This window comes from Trachurus japonicus, chromosome 16, assembly GCF_045865225.1.
Source record: "Trachurus japonicus isolate A0001 chromosome 16, Traja_1.0".
NCBI lineage: Eukaryota > Metazoa > Chordata > Actinopteri > Carangiformes > Carangidae > Trachurus > Trachurus japonicus.
The window spans coordinates 36,656,432-36,675,444 of NC_140922.1; the positions used below are offsets into that span (position 1 = coordinate 36,656,432).

Consider the following 19,013-nt stretch of genomic DNA (forward strand, 5'->3'; position numbering starts at 1 on the left):
ATAATGGGTGTGTGTTGCGTCTAACGAGCAGAGCCAGAGTGGTGTCAGAGTGGAGAGAGGCAAAAAAACATTCTAGAGTTTTTCTGGCTAATCTGTCAGCATGGCCACAAATTAAACTCTAGACAAATTATTTTCTCCAGTTTTGTAGCCACACTTGTCTTCTGGCTAAAATTCTGGTCAAAAATGCAAAGAGACTTAGATAATAATTTTAAATATTTTTTAAATGCAGCCAGGGAGCTCTCTGCTCCCATTCAGCTCAATGCATTTTTTTCACATCAGCAGGAGAAGGAACTCAACTTTGTAACTTGCTGTTAAGTGCTTTTTAATTCATTTTAATTCACCAAAAAATAGTCACAGGTCACAAAAAAGTCCTCTTCTTACTTGGTGTGGCTAATTTATATTAAGTTCTTTTTGTTTTAAGCATCATTGAAAAATCTCACATTCATCAAAGTCTCAACCTCTCTTTTCCACAACTCCACTGTAGTGTAGTGGGTAGGGTAACTGCTTGCCAACCCTAAGGTCACTGGTTCAAATCTAAGGGAAGAACTCTTGTTATGTTATGTTGAATTCTGCTCTCCTCCACCGCCTTCAATTGGTTACAGGTGTTTGTTATCTCCTTGATTACTCGTACCAGTTTGCAGCACATCATCACATTACAATGAATGACAACAGTCTTGAAAGCAGTGTGCTCTCTGTAGCCGAGTGGCAGAGTAAAGGTTTAGTGATCATATGGTCATGGGTTCGATTCCTGCCTCTGTCATTTCACATCATTGCTTGACTTTTGATTCCAATTTATTTCGATATTTCAACAATTCATATATCAAAACGTGCAGCTTTTTTTGAACTTTATCGGCATTACTTTTCTCTTTTTAACTATTTATACTTTTTACAACATACTTATGTCTGTGCTCTCTGTGGCGAAGTGGCAGAGTAAAGGTTTGTTGATCATGAGGTCATGGGTTTGATTCCTTACTTTTTTTTTTAAGCAGAAGCCAGTGATCCTCTTATCAAAGGTTTTCTTTACCCCTCATATACTGTCTCTGTCTGTAGCCTAGTGATTAGCTTGCTGGTCTGGAGACCTGAAGGTTGCTGGTTCAAATCTTGCCTCAACAACAATTATAGTGAATTATTTTCCCAGTTGTCCTCTGTTGACTTCTGATAACTTGCTTCATGTTGAAACTGCTGCTCTCAGCCTGAAATTCACAGAAATTTTCATTCTAAGTCATTCAAGCTTGACTCTCAAGCTTTCTTGATGTTGACAGTGTGCAGATCATTAACAGACAACAGTCTCTGCAACTGTGTGTGCACCGTGGCCTAGAGGCAGAGTGGAAGTCTAATGACCATGAGGTTGTGGGTTCGATTCCGACCTTGGTCAAACATTTGTATGGTGATCACTGCTTGCACTATTTGCTAATTCTGCAACAGCGTTCAGTTGCTATCAGCAGTCACACCATTTCCATTCTTGGAAATGCTTTTTCTAGTTTTATTTATTTTTGATATCTTGAAAGTAATTTAATTTAATTTATTTTTATTTGTGTTTTATTTATTCTTATTTATGTTAGCAGCAGTCGCCTCTTTAGTAATGTTTCAAGACCAGAAAATACTTGCTTGTGAATTTAAGAAATAAAAACAGTTGATTCTACAAAAGGAAACCAATTGGTCATTCATTATTGAGTGAAATATGTTATTTTCTCTTGTGTATTCATAATTGCTCTTTAACCAAGCAAAAATACGTTTTATCCGATTACTCGATTAATCGATGTAATTTTCAGTAGAGTACTCGATTACTAAAATATTCGATAGCTGCAGCCCTAACTTAAACGTTTGGTACAGACGACAAATGCTCACTGAAACATCTCTTCACACATTTCTCCTGGGGGATCAATAACTGCTCCTATAATAATAGATAATAACTAATATATAATTAGTAAATTCATTATGTTTTGGCCATATTTGATTTTTACACATTGATAGTGTTGTGGAAATTAATCGATGTAGAATAATCGTTGTAATTGTAACATGATTATTGCTCTGTGTGTGTGTGTGTGTCTCTGTGTGTGTGTGTGTGTGTGTGTGTGTCTGTGTGTGTGTGTGTGTGTGTGTGTCTCTCTGTGTGTGTGTAGGTGATGGGCGGGCCAGATGGAGACATGTTCAACTACTACAAGATGTTGATGCTTCAGGGTTTTGTCGCTGCCAGGAAACACATGGACCGAGTCCTGCAGATAGTGGAGATCATGCAGCAAGGTGACACACACACTACACACACACACACACAGAGATACACACACACACACACACTACACACACACACACACACACACACACACACACTCTACACACACACACACACACACAGACACAACCTTTGTTTCCCCCGTGTAGACACTTTTCTTTTTAGTAAAGTAACGCTGGTTTTAAAATGTAGATTATTTCTGGTCACGTCTCACTCACTCTGAGTCGACCAATCAGCACACAGGAAACCTCAGGCCCCGCCCCCTTAATAACGGCCCCGTAACCGTAGCGATCAGATGTGAAAGGTTCCCACCCAGTGGTGTAGTCTATGTGATACTCAGGTGTACTCAGTATAAATACTTCAGTATAGCCAGTACAACAAAACTATCTAACTAAAGTAAATGTCAGTGGTTCTCAGAGTGGAAATCTGGAAATTTTACCACTTTTTCCTAGAATTTTTTTCACTTTTTTTTCAGAAATGTTATCACTTTTTTAATTATTGTTTGACTTTTTTTTGTTTTTTTGAAATTTTACCACTTTGTCTTAGAATTTTTTAACTTTTTTTGTTTTTTTTGTAATTTTACCACTTTTCCTAGATTTTTTTTGAGAAATTTTACCAGTTTCTTCTCAATTTTTCTTTTTTACTTTTTTTTTCAAGAAATTTTACTCCTTTATGTGTTATTGTTTGCCCCTTTTTTTGAGAGAGAAATTTTGCCACATTTTTCTATAATTCTTTGAGAAATTTTACCACTTTTTTCTAGAAATTTTACCAAATTTTTTCTAAAATATTTTGCGAAATCTTTTTTCTTTTTCTTTTCTATTGAGAACTTTTACTATTTTTTCTCAATAAAAAAAAAACTTTTTACCATTTATTTTTTCATTTTACCACTTTTTCTTAGAATTTTTAACTTTTTTTTTTTTTTTTTTTTTCACTTTTCCTAGATTTTTTTTTAAAAATGTTACCAGTTTCGTCTCAAATTTTACCCCTTTTTGTATTGTTTGCCCCTTTTTTTGAGAGAGAAATTTTGCCACATTTTTCTATAATTTTTTGAGAAATTTTACCACATTTTTTCTAAAATCCTTTGTGAAATCTTACCTTACTTTTTCTAGAATTCTATTGAGAAATTTTACTATTTTTTCTCAATTTAAAAAAAAAAAACTTTTTACAATTTGTTTTTGATTTTTTTTAGAAATGTTACCACTTTTTTTGAGAAATTTTTACCAGATGTTTTTTTTTTTTTTTTTAAGGCAAAATTTTACCACTTTTTTCTAGAAATGTTTCAACTTTTTTGGAGAAATTGTACCACTTTTTTTCCAGAAATGTCTATAATCTTTTTTAAAATGTAGCTACGCCTAATTTAACGGTACATTGATAGTTAGTGTATATCTGTGTGCGTGGTGACTAACGGCTGCTGTGATTGGCTGCAGGCTCCCAGCTGCCCTGTTTCCACGGCAGCAGCACCATGCGGGCGCTGAAGGAGCGCTTCCACATGAGCCTGACGGAGGAGCAGCTGCAGCTGCTGGTGGACCAGCTGGTGGACGGGTCCATGCGCTCGCTCACCACCAAGCTGTACGACGGCTTCCAGTACCTCACCAACGGCATCATGTGACCAACCACAGACCAGCGTGTGTGTGTGTGTGTGTGTGTGTGCGTGTGTGTGTGTGAGAGCAGCAGAACAAAGACTGTCAACAGACTGAACCTTCAGGTTTTATAACGACGGCAGAGACATGAGCCGCTCTGCTGCCTCTTCCTCCGTTTCCTCCGTTTCCTCTTCTGTCTGCACTGCAAAAACTCTAAAAAACCAAGAATATTTGTCTTATTTATAATCAAAATGTCATTTCTAGTCAAAACTAATCTCATTCTACCTAAAATAAGACTCAAAGCAGCTTGTTTTTAGACACTTTTTACTTCTTTCAAGCAGATTTTCACTTGAAATAAGTAGAAAAATCTGATAGTGGAGCAAGTTTTACTCTTTTATTACAACAAAAAACTAGCTTTCACTGGCAGATTTTTCTAATCAAAATGTAATTTCTAGTCAAAACAAATCTCATTCTACTCAAAATAAGACTCATCACATAAAAAGTAGCTTGTTTTTAGACACTTTTTACTTCTTTCAAGCTGATTTTCACTTGAAATGAGTGAATGAGTGAGAAAAATCTTTTCTACTTCTATTTTTCTACTTATTTCAAGTGAAAATTAGTTTCAAACAGGTATGATATTTTCCTTTTTGTGTGTGTGTGTGTATAATATGTGCTGGCTAAACTGTTCACACTAAAGGTTTGATTTTGATATCGGTGTTGTATGACCGAAATAAACTAATTTCATTCATTCATTTTCACTTGAAATAAGTAGAAAAATCTGACAATGGAGCAAGTTTTTCTTTCTTATTACAAACACAAAAAAGAAAACTTGCTTTCACTGGCAGATTTTTCTACTTATTTCAAGTGAAAATTAGTTTGAAACAAGTGAAAATGATCTAAAAACAAGTTCATTTTTAGGTGATGAGTCTTATTTTAAGTGGAAAGAGATTAGTTTTGACTAGAAATGAGACATTTTGACAAGAAATAAGACAAATATTCTTGGAAAGACGTTGAGTTTTTGCAGTGGTTTGATCAGTTTTACGTCTTTTCTGTTTCTTCGTCCTCTTCTTCCTCTTCCTGTTTCCATATTTGGCTGCTGAGTGGGACTCTGGACCAATCAGAGCGCAGCAGCAGCAGCAGTTTTTAGATGTAAATGTGAACCTGTGCAGGTGGACAGTTGTTGTTTTTTTACAGGCGGTGATGAACGACCTGTTGCCGCGGCGACAGGACGGGAATCGAACCAGCAGACCCAAAGGACCATGCCTCTTCCTCCTCCTCTTCCTCCTTGTGTTTTAGCCCTTTAACTGCAGATTGTTGTAAATGTGTTGAAACCATTAAAACAAAGAGTCGACCTGCAGCCGCCTCCTCACTCACCTGTCTTTATGTTAACGGTATAGTACGTACATTTAGCGGTGCGGTTGCATATCAGAACGTATTCTTGATGTTGCATTCACCTGAAATGGGGCAGACGGACGACAGCCGCTGCATGTAACAGGATAAACAGGCGTCTATGGGTTTTAGTTTTGAATGCAGTGGTTATTTTATAGTAGTGAAAACAAACCTGTTTACATGTATCGGCTATAAAATCTTGTTTAATTATAATGGATTAAGTCAATCCAAAGTTAAAGGGGACATTCAGCTCATTTCTGCTTCTTGACCTGGTACCTAAAAGTAATGTTAGTAACATGCTTTGGTCAGAAAAACAGCTGGTTCTCTACACACCAGTTTCACAGCCCTGCTCTAAACGGTCGGTTTAGAAGCTTCGCTCTGGTAGCTGAGGTAACCATGGTAACCATGGTAACCATGGGAGCGAGGGCTTGAATATTCACATCACCCGGCTTGTGATGTAATAAACCAGGTGAAATTAAAACGGCTTGTTAAAGCAGAAGTCAGCGATCCGGTGGTTTTGGCTAATGCTGCGTTCCAGGCAGGCTTTTGAAACCGTAAATTACAGCTTCAAGTCACAACTTACGACTTTGTAGCGTTCCAGACAACCCACTCGTGTTTCTCCGACCTGTTTACCTGTGAAAGTCACTATAACGGCCACTCGTAACTTCTGACCCGTGAACTCGTACCAGATCGAACTGGTACCACTTCACAGGTCGGAAAAACACGAGTTTCCTTGAACGCACCATAACAGTCCTCGTCCCTACGTCGCCACATTCACGGCGTCCCTTGGCTGCACACACAGCCCTGCATGCCGTTCTCTCTCCTCATTGGATAAAGGTTGTAGGATACAAGGAAAGTTTTCTCCTGGGCTCAGAGCAGAGCAGAGTGACTGACAGACCCGTGTTTCAGACCAAACACTCTATAGAAGTGATTGCTGTCGGAAGATACAACTATTTAAGACTTAGATTAACACAAACATTCACCTGACTTCTGCTTTAAGACTAGCATTTTCAGACTATGGCAGTTTACAAAATGTTGACGTAGTTGTCAAAACTGACGTTTAAGGGGTGAGGAGGCAAATACACACTAAAGCTATGACAAAGTGAGTTTTGCATAATATGTCCCCTTTAAGGCTGATTTACATGCATCAAAACAGACTTCTGTCATTTAAACAACTCAGACTTTAAGTTTAAAGGTATAGTACGTAGGAATTCCTCCATCTAGCGGTGCGGTTGCATATCTGAACGTATTCTTGATGTTGCATTCAGGTGAAATGGGGCAGACGTCAGACAGACAACAGACGCTGCATGTAACAGGATAAACAAGTGGTCTGACAACATGTTGTCATGGTGATGTGGTATTGTTTTAGTAAAATGACATCCGGTTGGTTTGCCGACGGCCGTCTGCCTGACTGCACCTGAATGCAACACCGGTGCCTCCGTCCTTCCTCACACTACACAGTGGTGACGGTTTTAACAGGCCGTTTCCGTGGTTACCTACGGTCACGATGCAACATGGCCGCCTCGGTTCGGTGCGTCGCCCACTTCTGTATTTGTAACGACTTGTAACAACTCATTCTAAGGAACCAGAAAGCTTTCATCTGGATGCAGCTGAGATTCACCTTCAGTCAAATACGCATTTATGAAAGACAGGTTTGATTTTTGATCATAAAAAGACAAATAAGTTACAGACTGGGGCTTTAAATATGCAAATGAGGCCATATCTAATTAAATATGCGCTAATTTGCATATATTTCCAGAACAGAAATCTGAACAATGGATAAAGCTGCTTTGTTTTATTGTGTTGACATATTAGAGTCTTTAGTTTTTACCGAAGAGGTCACGATTTGGGACACGACAGGTGAACAGGGTCAAGGAAGGAAGGAAGGAAGGAAGGAAGGACAAAGGGAAAGATGGGAGGAAATAAGGAAGGAAAGATAGAAGGAGGGAGGGAACAGATTGGGTCAAAAAGGAAGGAAGAAGTAAGGGAAAAAGGATTGTGGAAAGAAGGAAGGGACAAAGGAAGGAAAGAAAGATGGCGGGTCAATTGGATCAAAAGAGGAAGGAAGAAGAAGTGAAGATGAAGGGAAGGAAGGAAGGGGAAAAGGATTGTGTAAAGAAGGAAGGGAGAAAGGAAGGAAGGAAAGAAGGAAGGATGAAGGAAGGGAACAGATTGGGTAAATTTGCCCCAGAAAGACAACAGGAGGGTTAAACTAACAGACTTCACCATGAAACTTCACAAGTTATGTCAAATGTAATGTTTAAATATGTAAATGAGGCAACATCTAATTAAATATGCGCTAATTTGCATATATTTCCAGAACAGAAATAAAGCTGCTTTGTTTTATCTTGTTGACATATTAGAGTCTTTAGTTTTTACAGAGGAGGATTGTGGATATCTCTTTTTATCACTCTGTAAATGAAAAATACTGTCACCAGCCCTTTAAAACATCTAATGTCTCCATGTTTGTAGTAATAAAATGTTGTATAAATGAGGCTGTGAATGATATATCAACAATCCCCTCTGTAAAAACCTTCAGGATATAGAAAGGGATCAAAGTGGAAGGTTTGGTGTCTGGAAGCTGCTGAAGTGGAGATTTCTAGAGAGGAGTCACAGTTTCACCTGAAGGGGGCGGGGCCTAAGACCAAGGTGCAGTGACGTCACAGGAAGTCAGTGTCTGAAGGGGGCGGGGCCTAAGACCAAGGCGCAGTGACGTCACAGGAAGTCAGTGGAGTTAATGATCAGCTGGAGTCAGATGACCTTTGACCTTCGAGCCTGACGACTGAAGGAAACAACAGGAAACAGCTGCGACTCCAACTCCCAGCATGCACCGGGAGCTCCTTCCCCACCGAGGTTATTATAGCTGGTTTAAGGTTTAAACACGTTCATTAGCTTTTATTCTTAATTAGTTTTTCAGTTTGATTGTTTTTTATTTCAGTTTATTTTTAGTGAGTTCAACAAGTGATGAATCAGTTTAGTTTATTTTAGAGGAATTGACTCGTTTTTATTTAGTCTCTGTTGTAGTTTTCATTTAGTTTTAGTTGTAGTTTTTATTTAGTTTTAGTTTTTGTTGTAGTTTTTATTTAGTTTTAGTTTTAGTTGTAGTTTTCATTTAGTTTTAGTTGTAGTTTTTATTCAGTTTTAGTCTTAGTTCTGTAAGAAAACTACAACTAAGCTGCTGTTATCTGACTCTACTTTACTTTACCCGAGGTTGGAGCTACTTCTAATTTTTAGTTTCATTACAGTTTATTAAATTATTTCTCTGCTAGTTTTAGTTTTAAAAGTTTCAAGTGAGTGGACCAGCTGTGTCTCCGTGTCCCGCCACCAGGGGGCAGCAGAGCTCCAGCTGCAGCAGCACTACATTACCCAGAGTTCCTCACTGCAGCAGCAGCAGCGGGAGGAGGGGGCGGGGCTTCACCTGTCCACACCTGCACAGAGTTGAGACGGAGTCAAGAGACTGAAGGAGGAAACACAGAGACAGGGAGAGAGAGACCAGCTCAGACTGAGTCCACTGAGCCAGAACCAGACTGAACCGGACTGAACTGGACCCTGATAGGCTGAGACTGATCCAGGTCTACACAGAGTCCAGTCCACCTGGGTCCACCTGGGTCCACCTGGATCCACCTCAGACCAGTTCCTGAGTCTTAACTTTTCTCTGAAGCAGGAAGTGAAGGAGGGAGGAGCAGGAGCAGACATGGTGAGTTCACTGGCTCAGACCTGGTCCTGGTTCTGGGTCTAGACCTGGTTCTGGGTCTAGATCTAGTCCTAGACCTGGTCCCTCAGGGTCTAGACCTGGTCCTGGTTCTGGGTCTGGTTCTGGTCCTAAATGCTGCTATGGGTTTCTGGGATGTGTGTGTGTGCAGAGCAGAGAAAACCACCCAGATGTTTAAGGGTTTAGAGTTTAAGGGTTTAAGGGTTTAAGGGTTTAATTTATGCCTCAAATGGACATTTCGTTGTATGATTTACAATGACAATAAAGCATCTTAATCTTAATCTTAATCCTGGTCCTGGTCCTGGTCCTGGATCAGATCTGAGCTGCTGTTTGTTTGAACTAACCCTTTCGATGAGTTTATTTCAATGATCTTGTTCCTGTAATAGGGTTAAAGATCTGATCAATAATCAATAAATTAATCAAGGTTTATGGTCCCTCAGGGTCTAGACCTGGTTCTGGTTCTGGTCCTGGTTCTGGATCAGACCTGAGCTGCTGTTTGTTTGAACTAACCCTTTAGATGAGTTTATTTGCTCAGACAGAAGTAAAACCAGTCGATCACTGATCAATAATAAGGTTAAAGATCTGATCAATAATCAATAAGTGAATCAAAGTTTAATTAAAAAGCAAATAAAATGTGAATAACATATATAGCTACACTGCTCACAAAAATAAAATAAAGGGAAGGGAACACTTCAACATTAAACACATCTTAGATCTCAGTTAATGAAATATTGCAGTTTAAAATCATTATTCAATATATAGTAGAGTGTGTTGAGAACAAAATAACATCAAAATGATCAATGTCAATCAACATTATCATCCAGGTTGATTTCACACAGGTGTGATGTAGGCTACCTGGAGTTACAATGTGTTGTTTAACTGTTCCCTTTATTTCTTTGAGCAGTGTATATTATATATATTTAAATGTTAGTAAACCTCCAGATGAGAGTTGTTTCAGAGTAAATCCGTTGACAGCTGGAATCCTCAACGTGTCCGGACGGTTTCCCTCCTGTTGCCGTGGAAACGGCCGGTGACAGGAGGAGTGACCCCGGCTACGGAAGCCTGCAGGGTCAAAATGAGCTTTGACTTTTTTATTTTTATTATTATTCTTCAGCTGCTGATTCATCCATCCATCCATCCAGTTGCTGATGATTCAAGTTGTGTTCAAATGTCTGAGTGAGGAACAAAGTGTTGGGACTTAAACCCCTTAAATTAAACCCTTAAACTCTTAAACCCTTTAACTCTTAAACTTTTAAACCCTTTAACATCTGGGTGGATTTCTCTGCTCATGTGGATCCAGATGTGGTAGTTTCTTGCTGAAGAACCCGTTCTGGACGTCCAGATGTTGGTCGTTTCTCTGTGTTTCTGCATCTGCTCCTCCTGGACGAACATCTGGACCTTCAGCCTGGTTCCTACACTGCAAAAACTCACAATCTTTCCAAGGATATTTGTCTTATTTCTTGTCAAAATGTCTCATTTCTAGTCAAAACTAATCTCTTTCCACTTAAAATAAGACTCATCACCTAAAAATGAACTTGTTTTTAGATCATTTTCACTTGTTTCAAACTAATTTTCACTTGAAATAAGTAGAAAAATCTGCCAGTGAAAGCAAGTTTTTTGTGTTTGTAATAAGGAAGAAAAACTTGCTCCACTATCAGATTTTTCTACTTATTTCAAGTGAAAATCTGCTTGAAAGAAGTAAAAAGTGTCTAAAAACAAGCTGCTTTTTCTCATTTTAAGTGGAAAGAGTTTAGTTTTGACTAGAAATGACATTTTGACTAGAAATAAGACAAATATTCTTGGTAAGATTTTAAGGTTTTTGCAGTGTGGTTTTAGACGTTTAGTCTCTGAAGAACTTTCTAATGTGCAGCTGGTTTCATATAGACATGAAACACGTTGATAGAAAACAGGACTTTTCATTAGTGGATCACTGGAACCAGAACGACCCGATGTCTCTAAATGTCTCGTGTGTTTTTATTGAACCGGTCCAGTTCCATCTCTTTCAGTCCCGTCACCACGGCAACACACACTCAGCTCTGTGCATAGATCAGATTATTTCATCAAGCTTTCAGTCTGTGACCTTCAGTCCAATCGCAGCCAGAAGACTAAACTAACTAAACTAATCCTAAAAAAGCTGTTAAACACTTAAAATTGATCGATTCCATAAAAATACAGAAGAAATGTTGAGTATTGTGTTGTTTTGGTTCCAGTGATCCACTAATGAAAAGTCCTGCTTTCTATTAATCCAGCTGCACATTAGAAAGTTCTTCAGAGACAAAACGTCTAAAACCAGATAGATAGATAGATAGATAGATAGATAGATAGATAGATAGATAGATAGATAGATAGATAGATAGATAGATAGATAGATAGATAGACAGATAGATAGACAGATAGACAGATAGATAGATAGATAGATAGATAGATAGATAGATAGATAGATAGATAGATAGATAGATAGACAGACAGCATCAACATGGACGTCCAACGGGTTCGTCAGCAAGAAACGACCACATCTGGATCCACATGAGCAGAGAAAACCACCCACACTGCAAAAACTCAAACTCTTACCAAGAATATTTGTCTTATTTCTAGTCAAAACAAATCAAATTCTACTTAAAAGTAGCTTGTCTTTATACACTTTTTTTAATTATTATTTTTTTTAACTTCTTTTAAGCAGATTTTCACTTGAAATAAGTAGAAAAATCTGATAGTGGAGCAAGTTTTTTTTTCTTATTACAAACACAAAAAACTTGCTTTCACTGTCAGATTTTTCTACTGATTTCAAGTGAAAATTAGTTTGAAACAAGTGAAAATGATCTAAAAACAAGTTCATTTTTAGGTGATGAGTCTTATTTTAAGTGGAAAGAGATTAGTTTTGACTAGAAATGAGACATTTTGACAAGAAATAAGACAAATATTCTTGAGTTTTTGCAGTGCAGATGTTAAGAGTCTTCTCTTCTCTTCTACCTGCCCATGGGACAGGAGATAGAAATCTCTTTTCATATACACATTGTTCTTTTAAAATGTTCATTAATATGTTTTGTCCCGTTTCTAAATAAATACACTTGTAACTTGTAATTTGTAACTTTTAAGGGTTTAAGGGTTTTATTTACGGGTTTAAGTCTCAACACTTTGTTCCTCTGTAGATCAGCTGATTGTGACATCATCAACACAGATCAAGGTGTTGGTGTGTGTGTGTGTTTGTGCAGAATCACCAACACACACACACACACACACACACAGTCAGTGTCTGTTTGTATTGATCAGTTATTGATCGTCGGTTCTGTTTCCTCAGAGTAGGAATGTTTTACACACACACACACACACACACACTCAGCTCTGCGTGTCGAGGCGTCGGCATTCCCTGATCCTCAGCAAGATCCAACAGGACTGAGGAATGCTGGGAATTCAGAGGGGTGTTGCACAAAACCTAGATCAGGGATTAACCCGGGATATGTTGGTTATCCTGGCTGAATTTAGCCTCAAGTCGGCTGTTCAAAAGCTGGATACCTTTATCCTGGTCAAGTTACTATGGTGATTTATTCTCTGCAGCTAGCCTGCTCCAGACCATAATAACAGCCAGGCTCTTTATCTGTGAAGTCAGCAGTCACTCTGATCAGAAATCAACGTGTTTCACACAGTTATTCCATGTTCTTATGTTCATATTGGCCTGATTTCTAAACAAACAAAATACATTTACATCACTGGCTTCTCATACAAAGCAATGGAGCAAAAATGGCATATAGATTTATCTTTATTTTTATGAAATATGTTACAAAATATATTGGCCTAAATATTGGTTGAGGTAAGAAAATAAGAATAAAATTGAGTGAGTGTGAGCAGGAACCTTCCAAATAATTTATACACCTCATGTGAACATATCAGCAATTTATTGCAGCAGCAGACTGCATAATGTTCTTATATTTAACTTCAGATTAGAAGGAATTTGTGCAATGAATCATCTTCCACTGCTCATCATTTAGGCAAAGTGCACAACTGTTGGTTTGTGAAAGGAACTTGAGTTGTGATTATAGTTTGGATTTCTTTATCCTACTTTTGTGCAATACCCCTCTGGACATACATACAAACACACACACACACACACACACACACACACACCCCCCTCCAGCTGTCCTAACCCCCCCCCCCCCCCCCTCCCACAGGGCAGTAAGGAGCGCTACCATTGGTCGGCCCAGAACGTGAAGGTGGGCGGAGTGGACGACATGGTGCTGCTGTCCAAGATCAACGAGGACGCCATCACCGACAACCTGAAGAAGAGATACATGGACGACTACATCTTCGTATCCTCATTTTAGTTTCAGAGTGAAAACAACATGAAAAAACAAACTAACACCAAACGAAAATTATTCAGATATTGAAAAAATTTGTTAAACATTTCTAGAAAAATTCGCAAAAGAAGTCACAAAAAGAAAAAATCTAGAAAAAAGTGGTAACATTTCCCAAAAACATTGTTAAAAAATTCTAGAGAAAGTGGTAAAATTTAATATAAAAGTAAAGCGAACACCAGTACAGAAATATTTGTTCTGACCGGGCCGATGGTGTGAATTTTTGTAGAGAAATTTCTGGAAAAATGTGGTTTCAATTTCTCCAAAAACATTTAAATAGCCTACTTCTAGAAAAATTCTCAAAAAAGTAAAAAAAAAAAAAAAAAAAAAATCTAGAAAAAAGTGACGATAAGAGTGGTAACCCCCCCACCCCCAAAAATAAAAGAATTTAAAAATTCTAAAGAAAGTGGTAAAATGTATTTTAAAAAAAAGAAGCAGTAATACAGAAATATTTGTTCTGACAGTGAAGAACGTTTCTTTTTTACGTTCAAATTAGGGCCGATGGTGTGAATTTTGGGAAATATTATAGAGAAATTTCTGGAAAAAAGTGGTTTCAAAACCACAAAGGAAACCTAATCCTTTCTAGAAACACATTTACATTTTATTTTTTAATATTCTGGGGCAGTTGACTCTGTTTTGGTGAGCAGCTGGAACCATCTGACTGGAGCGGCCGTCTTTTATTCTGAAAGGGGTCTTAATTTACCCAGAATGCATTGCACCACAGACCAGGTCCTGGTCCTGGTCCAGTAGAGTCCTTGACCCGGTCCTGTCCAGACCTACATCGGTCCGGTCCTGATCTCCGTGAACCCGTTCAAGCAGCTTCCGTACTTCAGCGACCGGGAGGTGGAGCTGTACCAGGGGGCGGTGAGACACACAACAACAACACAACAGCACAACAACACAACAACACAACAACACAACAACACATGATCTCTCATACTATGTTTTTATTTTATTATTTTTTATTCCTGTCTATATTCTGAAGGTTTTTCCAGAGGGGATTGTTGATATATTTCATTTTTCATTTCATTTTCCTTTATTTGTTCGAGAGGGACAGTGTACATTAATGAACATTTAGCTTGTTTTTAGACACTTTTTACCCCTAATTTATGCAAATGAGCGCATATTTAATGAGATGTGACCTCATTTCCGACACCAGGCGCAGTACGAGAACCCGCCACACGTCTTCGCTCTGGCCGACAACATGTACAGGAACATGATGATCGACAGCGAGAACCAGTGTGTCATCATCAGGTATTTACCTTTACTCATAAACAACAACAACAGTGGTTGATGATGTTGTTGTCTTTGTTTATTGTGTTGTTGTTGTTGTTGTTGTTGTTGTTGTTGTTTGTGTCAGCGGGGAGAGCGGAGCTGGGAAAACAGTTGCAGCCAAATACATCATGAGCTACGTGTCCAAGGTTTCTGGAGGAGGAGACAGAGTACAGGTACACACTGTACTACACACTGTACACACAGTACTACACACAGTACTACACACAGTACTACACACAGTACTACACACAGTACACAGCAGAGCAATGGTGTAGTCTAATTGTCTGTAGTAAACTGTTCATACTTGTATCACATAGAGGTGGTTCTCTAACTGTTTTACATCAAGGACATTTTGAAGCAAACACCAGAAATACACAAACAATCAATTAAAACGTTTACATTAGGCGTAGCTACATTTTTGAAAGATTATAGAGACATTTCTGGAAAAAGTGGTACAATTTCTCCAAAAAAAGTTGAAATATTTCTAGAAAAAAGTGGTAAAATTTCAAGAAAATAAACAAAAAAGTTAAAAAAAATTTAGAAAAATGTGGTAAAAAATTAAGTCAAACAATAATAAAAACAAGTGGTAAAAGTAAAAATAGTATAAAGTCAATAGTTAAAAAAAAAAATTCTCAAAAAAAAGGGGACAAACAATAATTCAAAAAAGGGTAATATTTCGTTTAAAAAATTGTTAAAGTAGAAAAGAAAAATTGGGAAGAAACTGGTCAAATTTCTCAAAAAAATCTAGGAAAAGTGGTAAAAAAATAAATAGATTAAAAAAAACTTTTTTTGTTGTATTGGGTTTACTGAAGTATTTATGCATTTTCAGTATCACATAGACTACACCACTGCATCAGAGTACACATCCGAGTACACATTAGAGTAGTAAAGTAGTAGAGTAGTACTACTACTCAGAGTACTGCCTAGTTTACAGCTGTTTAGGGTCCACACAGACTGATGTATTGGGTCAGTTTCAGATACTTGTACTGCAGGTACTGGTCTCAGTACTAAGTAGTGAGTACCGGTCCACAGTACTACAGCAGCTCTGACTGTTGTCTGTCTCCATGGTAACGTCTCTGTGTCACCATGGTAACGTCTCTCTGTCACCATGGTAACGTCTCTGCAGCACGTCAAAGACATCATCCTGCAGTCCAACCCGCTGCTGGAGGCGTTCGGCAACGCCAAGACGGTCCGCAACAACAACTCCAGCCGCTTCGTGAGTACAACAAGTACACCACAGGGAGTAGTACATATATACTCAGTACAGTAAATATCAGAGTACAAAGACGCGTGTTTCCTCCTCACAGGGGAAGTACTTTGAGATCCAGTTCAGTCGCGGCGGCGCTCCGGACGGCGGCAAAATCTCCAACTTCCTGTTGGAGAAAAGTCGAGTCGTGTCCCAGAATCCAGGAGAGAGGAACTTCCACATCTACTACCAGGTACTGCTACAAGTACTACAAGTACTACAACATCTACTACCAGGTACTGCTACAAGTACTACAAGTACTACAACATCTACTACCAGGTACTGCTACAAGTACTACAAGTACTACAACATCTACTACCAGGTACTGCAACAAGTATTACAAGTACTACTACATCTACTACCAGGTACTGCAACATGTACTACAAGTACTACTACATCTACTACCAGGTACTGCAACATGTACTACAAGTACTACTACAACATCTACTACCAGGTACTGCAACAAGTACTACAACATCTACTACCAGGTACTGCAACAAGTACTACAAGTACTACAACATCTACTACCAGGTACTGCAACATGTACTCTGGACTCTGGTTGATGACATCACTCTTTGAAGAAACAGGAAGTCAAACGTCCTGAAACACAGAATGACCCTTTAGTTGTGACATCATGTAAACAACTTAAATATGGGCTGTGTTCGAAACCGCATACTACCGTACTGCTATACTACTACATACTGCGTTAGTATATACTGTATACTGCATACTGAATGTGGGATTCAGTCTGCTACTTCAGCAGACCGACGCTGTTATCATCGCAGTAACAGTAGTATACAAGTTTCCCAGAATGCATTTCACAGCAACCGGTAGCGGTAGCTGTAAAACAGGTGAAAAGCTGTTTTATTTCTCGCTCTAGCGCTGTTATTATGTAACTTTATTAGGGCCACGGGCCATCGCACCGGGGACTGGTCCCAACAGCTATGAAATAGCTGCAGGGACCAAAATATTTTGCCAAAAATTTTGCATGTAAGTCAATGGGACGGGCGGGAAAAAAAAGAGCGAAAAAGACCAATCATTGGAGTTTAACAAACGTCTACTGCTCAGGCATACTTTCACCTAGAGACTCCATTTAAACTTTAAACAGTAGACACAAGTCTTGTGTATTGTCGTATTACTCCACGTTTTGATAGGTCATATAGTTTTTGATCAATCCCTGATCAATGACCATGATCATTTTTGGAGAAATTATGAGTTTATAATGGGTGTGTATTGCACGGAATGTTCGTGTCAGAGTGGGTGACATCATCGGTTAGAGTGGGAGAGATGCCAGAAAAACTTTTTCTCTTTCTTTTTCTCTTTCCACACTCGGCCCGGCCACAATTTACACTCTACACACATAATTTTTTCAGAAAATTGTAGACAAACTTGTTCTGTCTCTCACAATGTGCTCAAAATATCAGAGAGACTTTAAAAATTTAACCTTCCCAAGTCTCACCTATTCCGATACTTCCAGGTTCGTAACTTTGTTAAATCCAATAGTACCTGTTTCCCCAATATCCCTCCTAACTCAGTAGCCTACTTGAATCAATTTTGGAAATTCCCACAAATCAGAAAGGCCTTATCTCAAAAATGTACACCTTAATATCCCATCTCAAAGAGACATCTCTTGATAAAATCAAGAAAGACTGGGAACAAGAACTTGGCAGGGTTATCGATGACGGTGACTGGGACTCAGCATTAATTCGTGTAAATAACAGCACATCTTGCTCCAGGCTTAATCTGATACAATTTAAGGTTGTCCATCGTATTTATTTTACCAATTCCAAACTTTCCAAAATTTATCCCAATGTCGCAGACACATGCAATAGGTGTCACTTATCACCAGCAAACATGACCCACATGTTTTGGTCGTGTCCCCGTCTGCAAGTTTACTGGACGGCTGTTTTTAAACATCTTGCAGAGGCACTAAATATGGAATTGACACCTTGTCCAGAATTTTCTGAGAGGAGCAGAACGGCCTGATGTTTTAAAACTGCCAGCCTCTCCAAAATATTTACTGTAGAAACACCAAATCGTACCACATTTTTCAGGAAGTCCTTAGAGCAACGTTGATTGTATATATTAGAAGTGAAGCTCTGCAGCGACCGGGACATCACAGAGACAGCAGCCGGTCTGCAGAGCTGCTCGGCCGGCCAACCTCCGTCCTCATCCCGGGGGAGAAAACCATCGCTAGTTAACTTACCCGCAGGTTTTTAGAGGTTTACCACCGGCTGGTTACATTATTTTTAGGAGATAACCAATATTTCCCGAATCAGTACGACATCCGGGAATTTTTCACATACTGCAGATTTTGCTTTTGTTTGCATACTGCATACTACATACTGCATTTTAGCCAAATCAGTACGTACTAGCAGTGTAGTATGAGGTTTCGAATGCAGCCATCGTTTCTCCTCTGTGACCTCACTGTGACCTCTGACCTCTCTGTGACCTCTGACCCCTACAGCTGCTGGAGGGGGCGAGCAGCGAGCAGCGGGAAAACCTCGGGGTCACGACCCCCGACTACTACAACTACCTCAACCAATCAGGAACCTACACGGTGGAGGACCTCAACGACAAGAAGGAGTTCACCGATACTATGGTCTGTTCACCTGTCTGTCTGTCTCTACCTGTCTGTCTGTCTGTAGGGTTAGGGTAACCTAGAGCAGTGTAAAAGAGAGTAACAACATGCATTGGTCCAATGGCAGCGCCTCCTGGTGGAGGAATATGGGTTTTACTAAAGAACTGACATCTCTGCATTGTTGGTGAATGAGCAGTGTGGTGTTTTCAATAATTTAAGGACATTTATAGATCACCCACGTTAATAGCATCATTGAGGATCCTTTACAGATAAACATTAACACATAGGCCAGTAAAAAAAAACAGTTGTCTACATGAATGTTTCAATCTACATTTTGTAATAAACTAATTCTAAGTATAATTTGATATGACCAAGACACCTAAAAACAAAAACACGGCCGTTTTCATCAATTTACCAGCAAGTGGGCAACACACATACATTGGAGTGAATGGGTTTTCTGGGCGCTTCTGCAACACCCATATCCTGCCACTAGGGGGCAAAACCCTTAAACCCTTAAACCCTTAAACCCTTAAACCCTTAAACCCTTAAACCCTTAAACCCTTACCACAGGAGTCAATGGAGGTGTCCTTACTCTCTTTTACAGAGCTCTAGTCTGCTCTCCTGTCCTCAGGGGGCCATGTCCGTAGT

The 19,013-nt window shown here is 39.0% G+C and overlaps 2 protein-coding genes across 2 annotated transcripts in view; both read left to right on the plus strand.

Moving 5' to 3' along the window:
• pi4kb (phosphatidylinositol 4-kinase, catalytic, beta) overlaps positions 1–3,952 on the plus strand; it is a 32,265-nt gene extending 28,313 nt beyond the window's left edge. The window contains exons 12-13 of the mRNA XM_085802162.1: positions 2,124–2,244; positions 3,661–3,952. Of these exons, the coding sequence (XP_085658288.1) occupies positions 2,124–2,244; positions 3,661–3,842 (303 nt within the window). The 3' untranslated portion in view covers positions 3,843–3,952. The remainder of the gene's footprint in view (positions 1–2,123; positions 2,245–3,660) is intronic.
• A 9,115-nt stretch (positions 3,953–13,067) lies between these two features.
• myo1eb (myosin IEb) overlaps positions 13,068–19,013 on the plus strand; it is a 33,411-nt gene continuing 27,465 nt past the window's right edge. Inside the window, exons 1-7 of the mRNA XM_085803210.1 lie at positions 13,068–13,218; positions 14,038–14,127; positions 14,423–14,517; positions 14,624–14,711; positions 15,665–15,754; positions 15,846–15,977; positions 18,252–18,386. Coding sequence (XP_085659336.1) covers positions 13,141–13,218; positions 14,038–14,127; positions 14,423–14,517; positions 14,624–14,711; positions 15,665–15,754; positions 15,846–15,977; positions 18,252–18,386 — 708 coding nt within the window. The 5' untranslated portion in view covers positions 13,068–13,140. The remainder of the gene's footprint in view (positions 13,219–14,037; positions 14,128–14,422; positions 14,518–14,623; positions 14,712–15,664; positions 15,755–15,845; positions 15,978–18,251; positions 18,387–19,013) is intronic.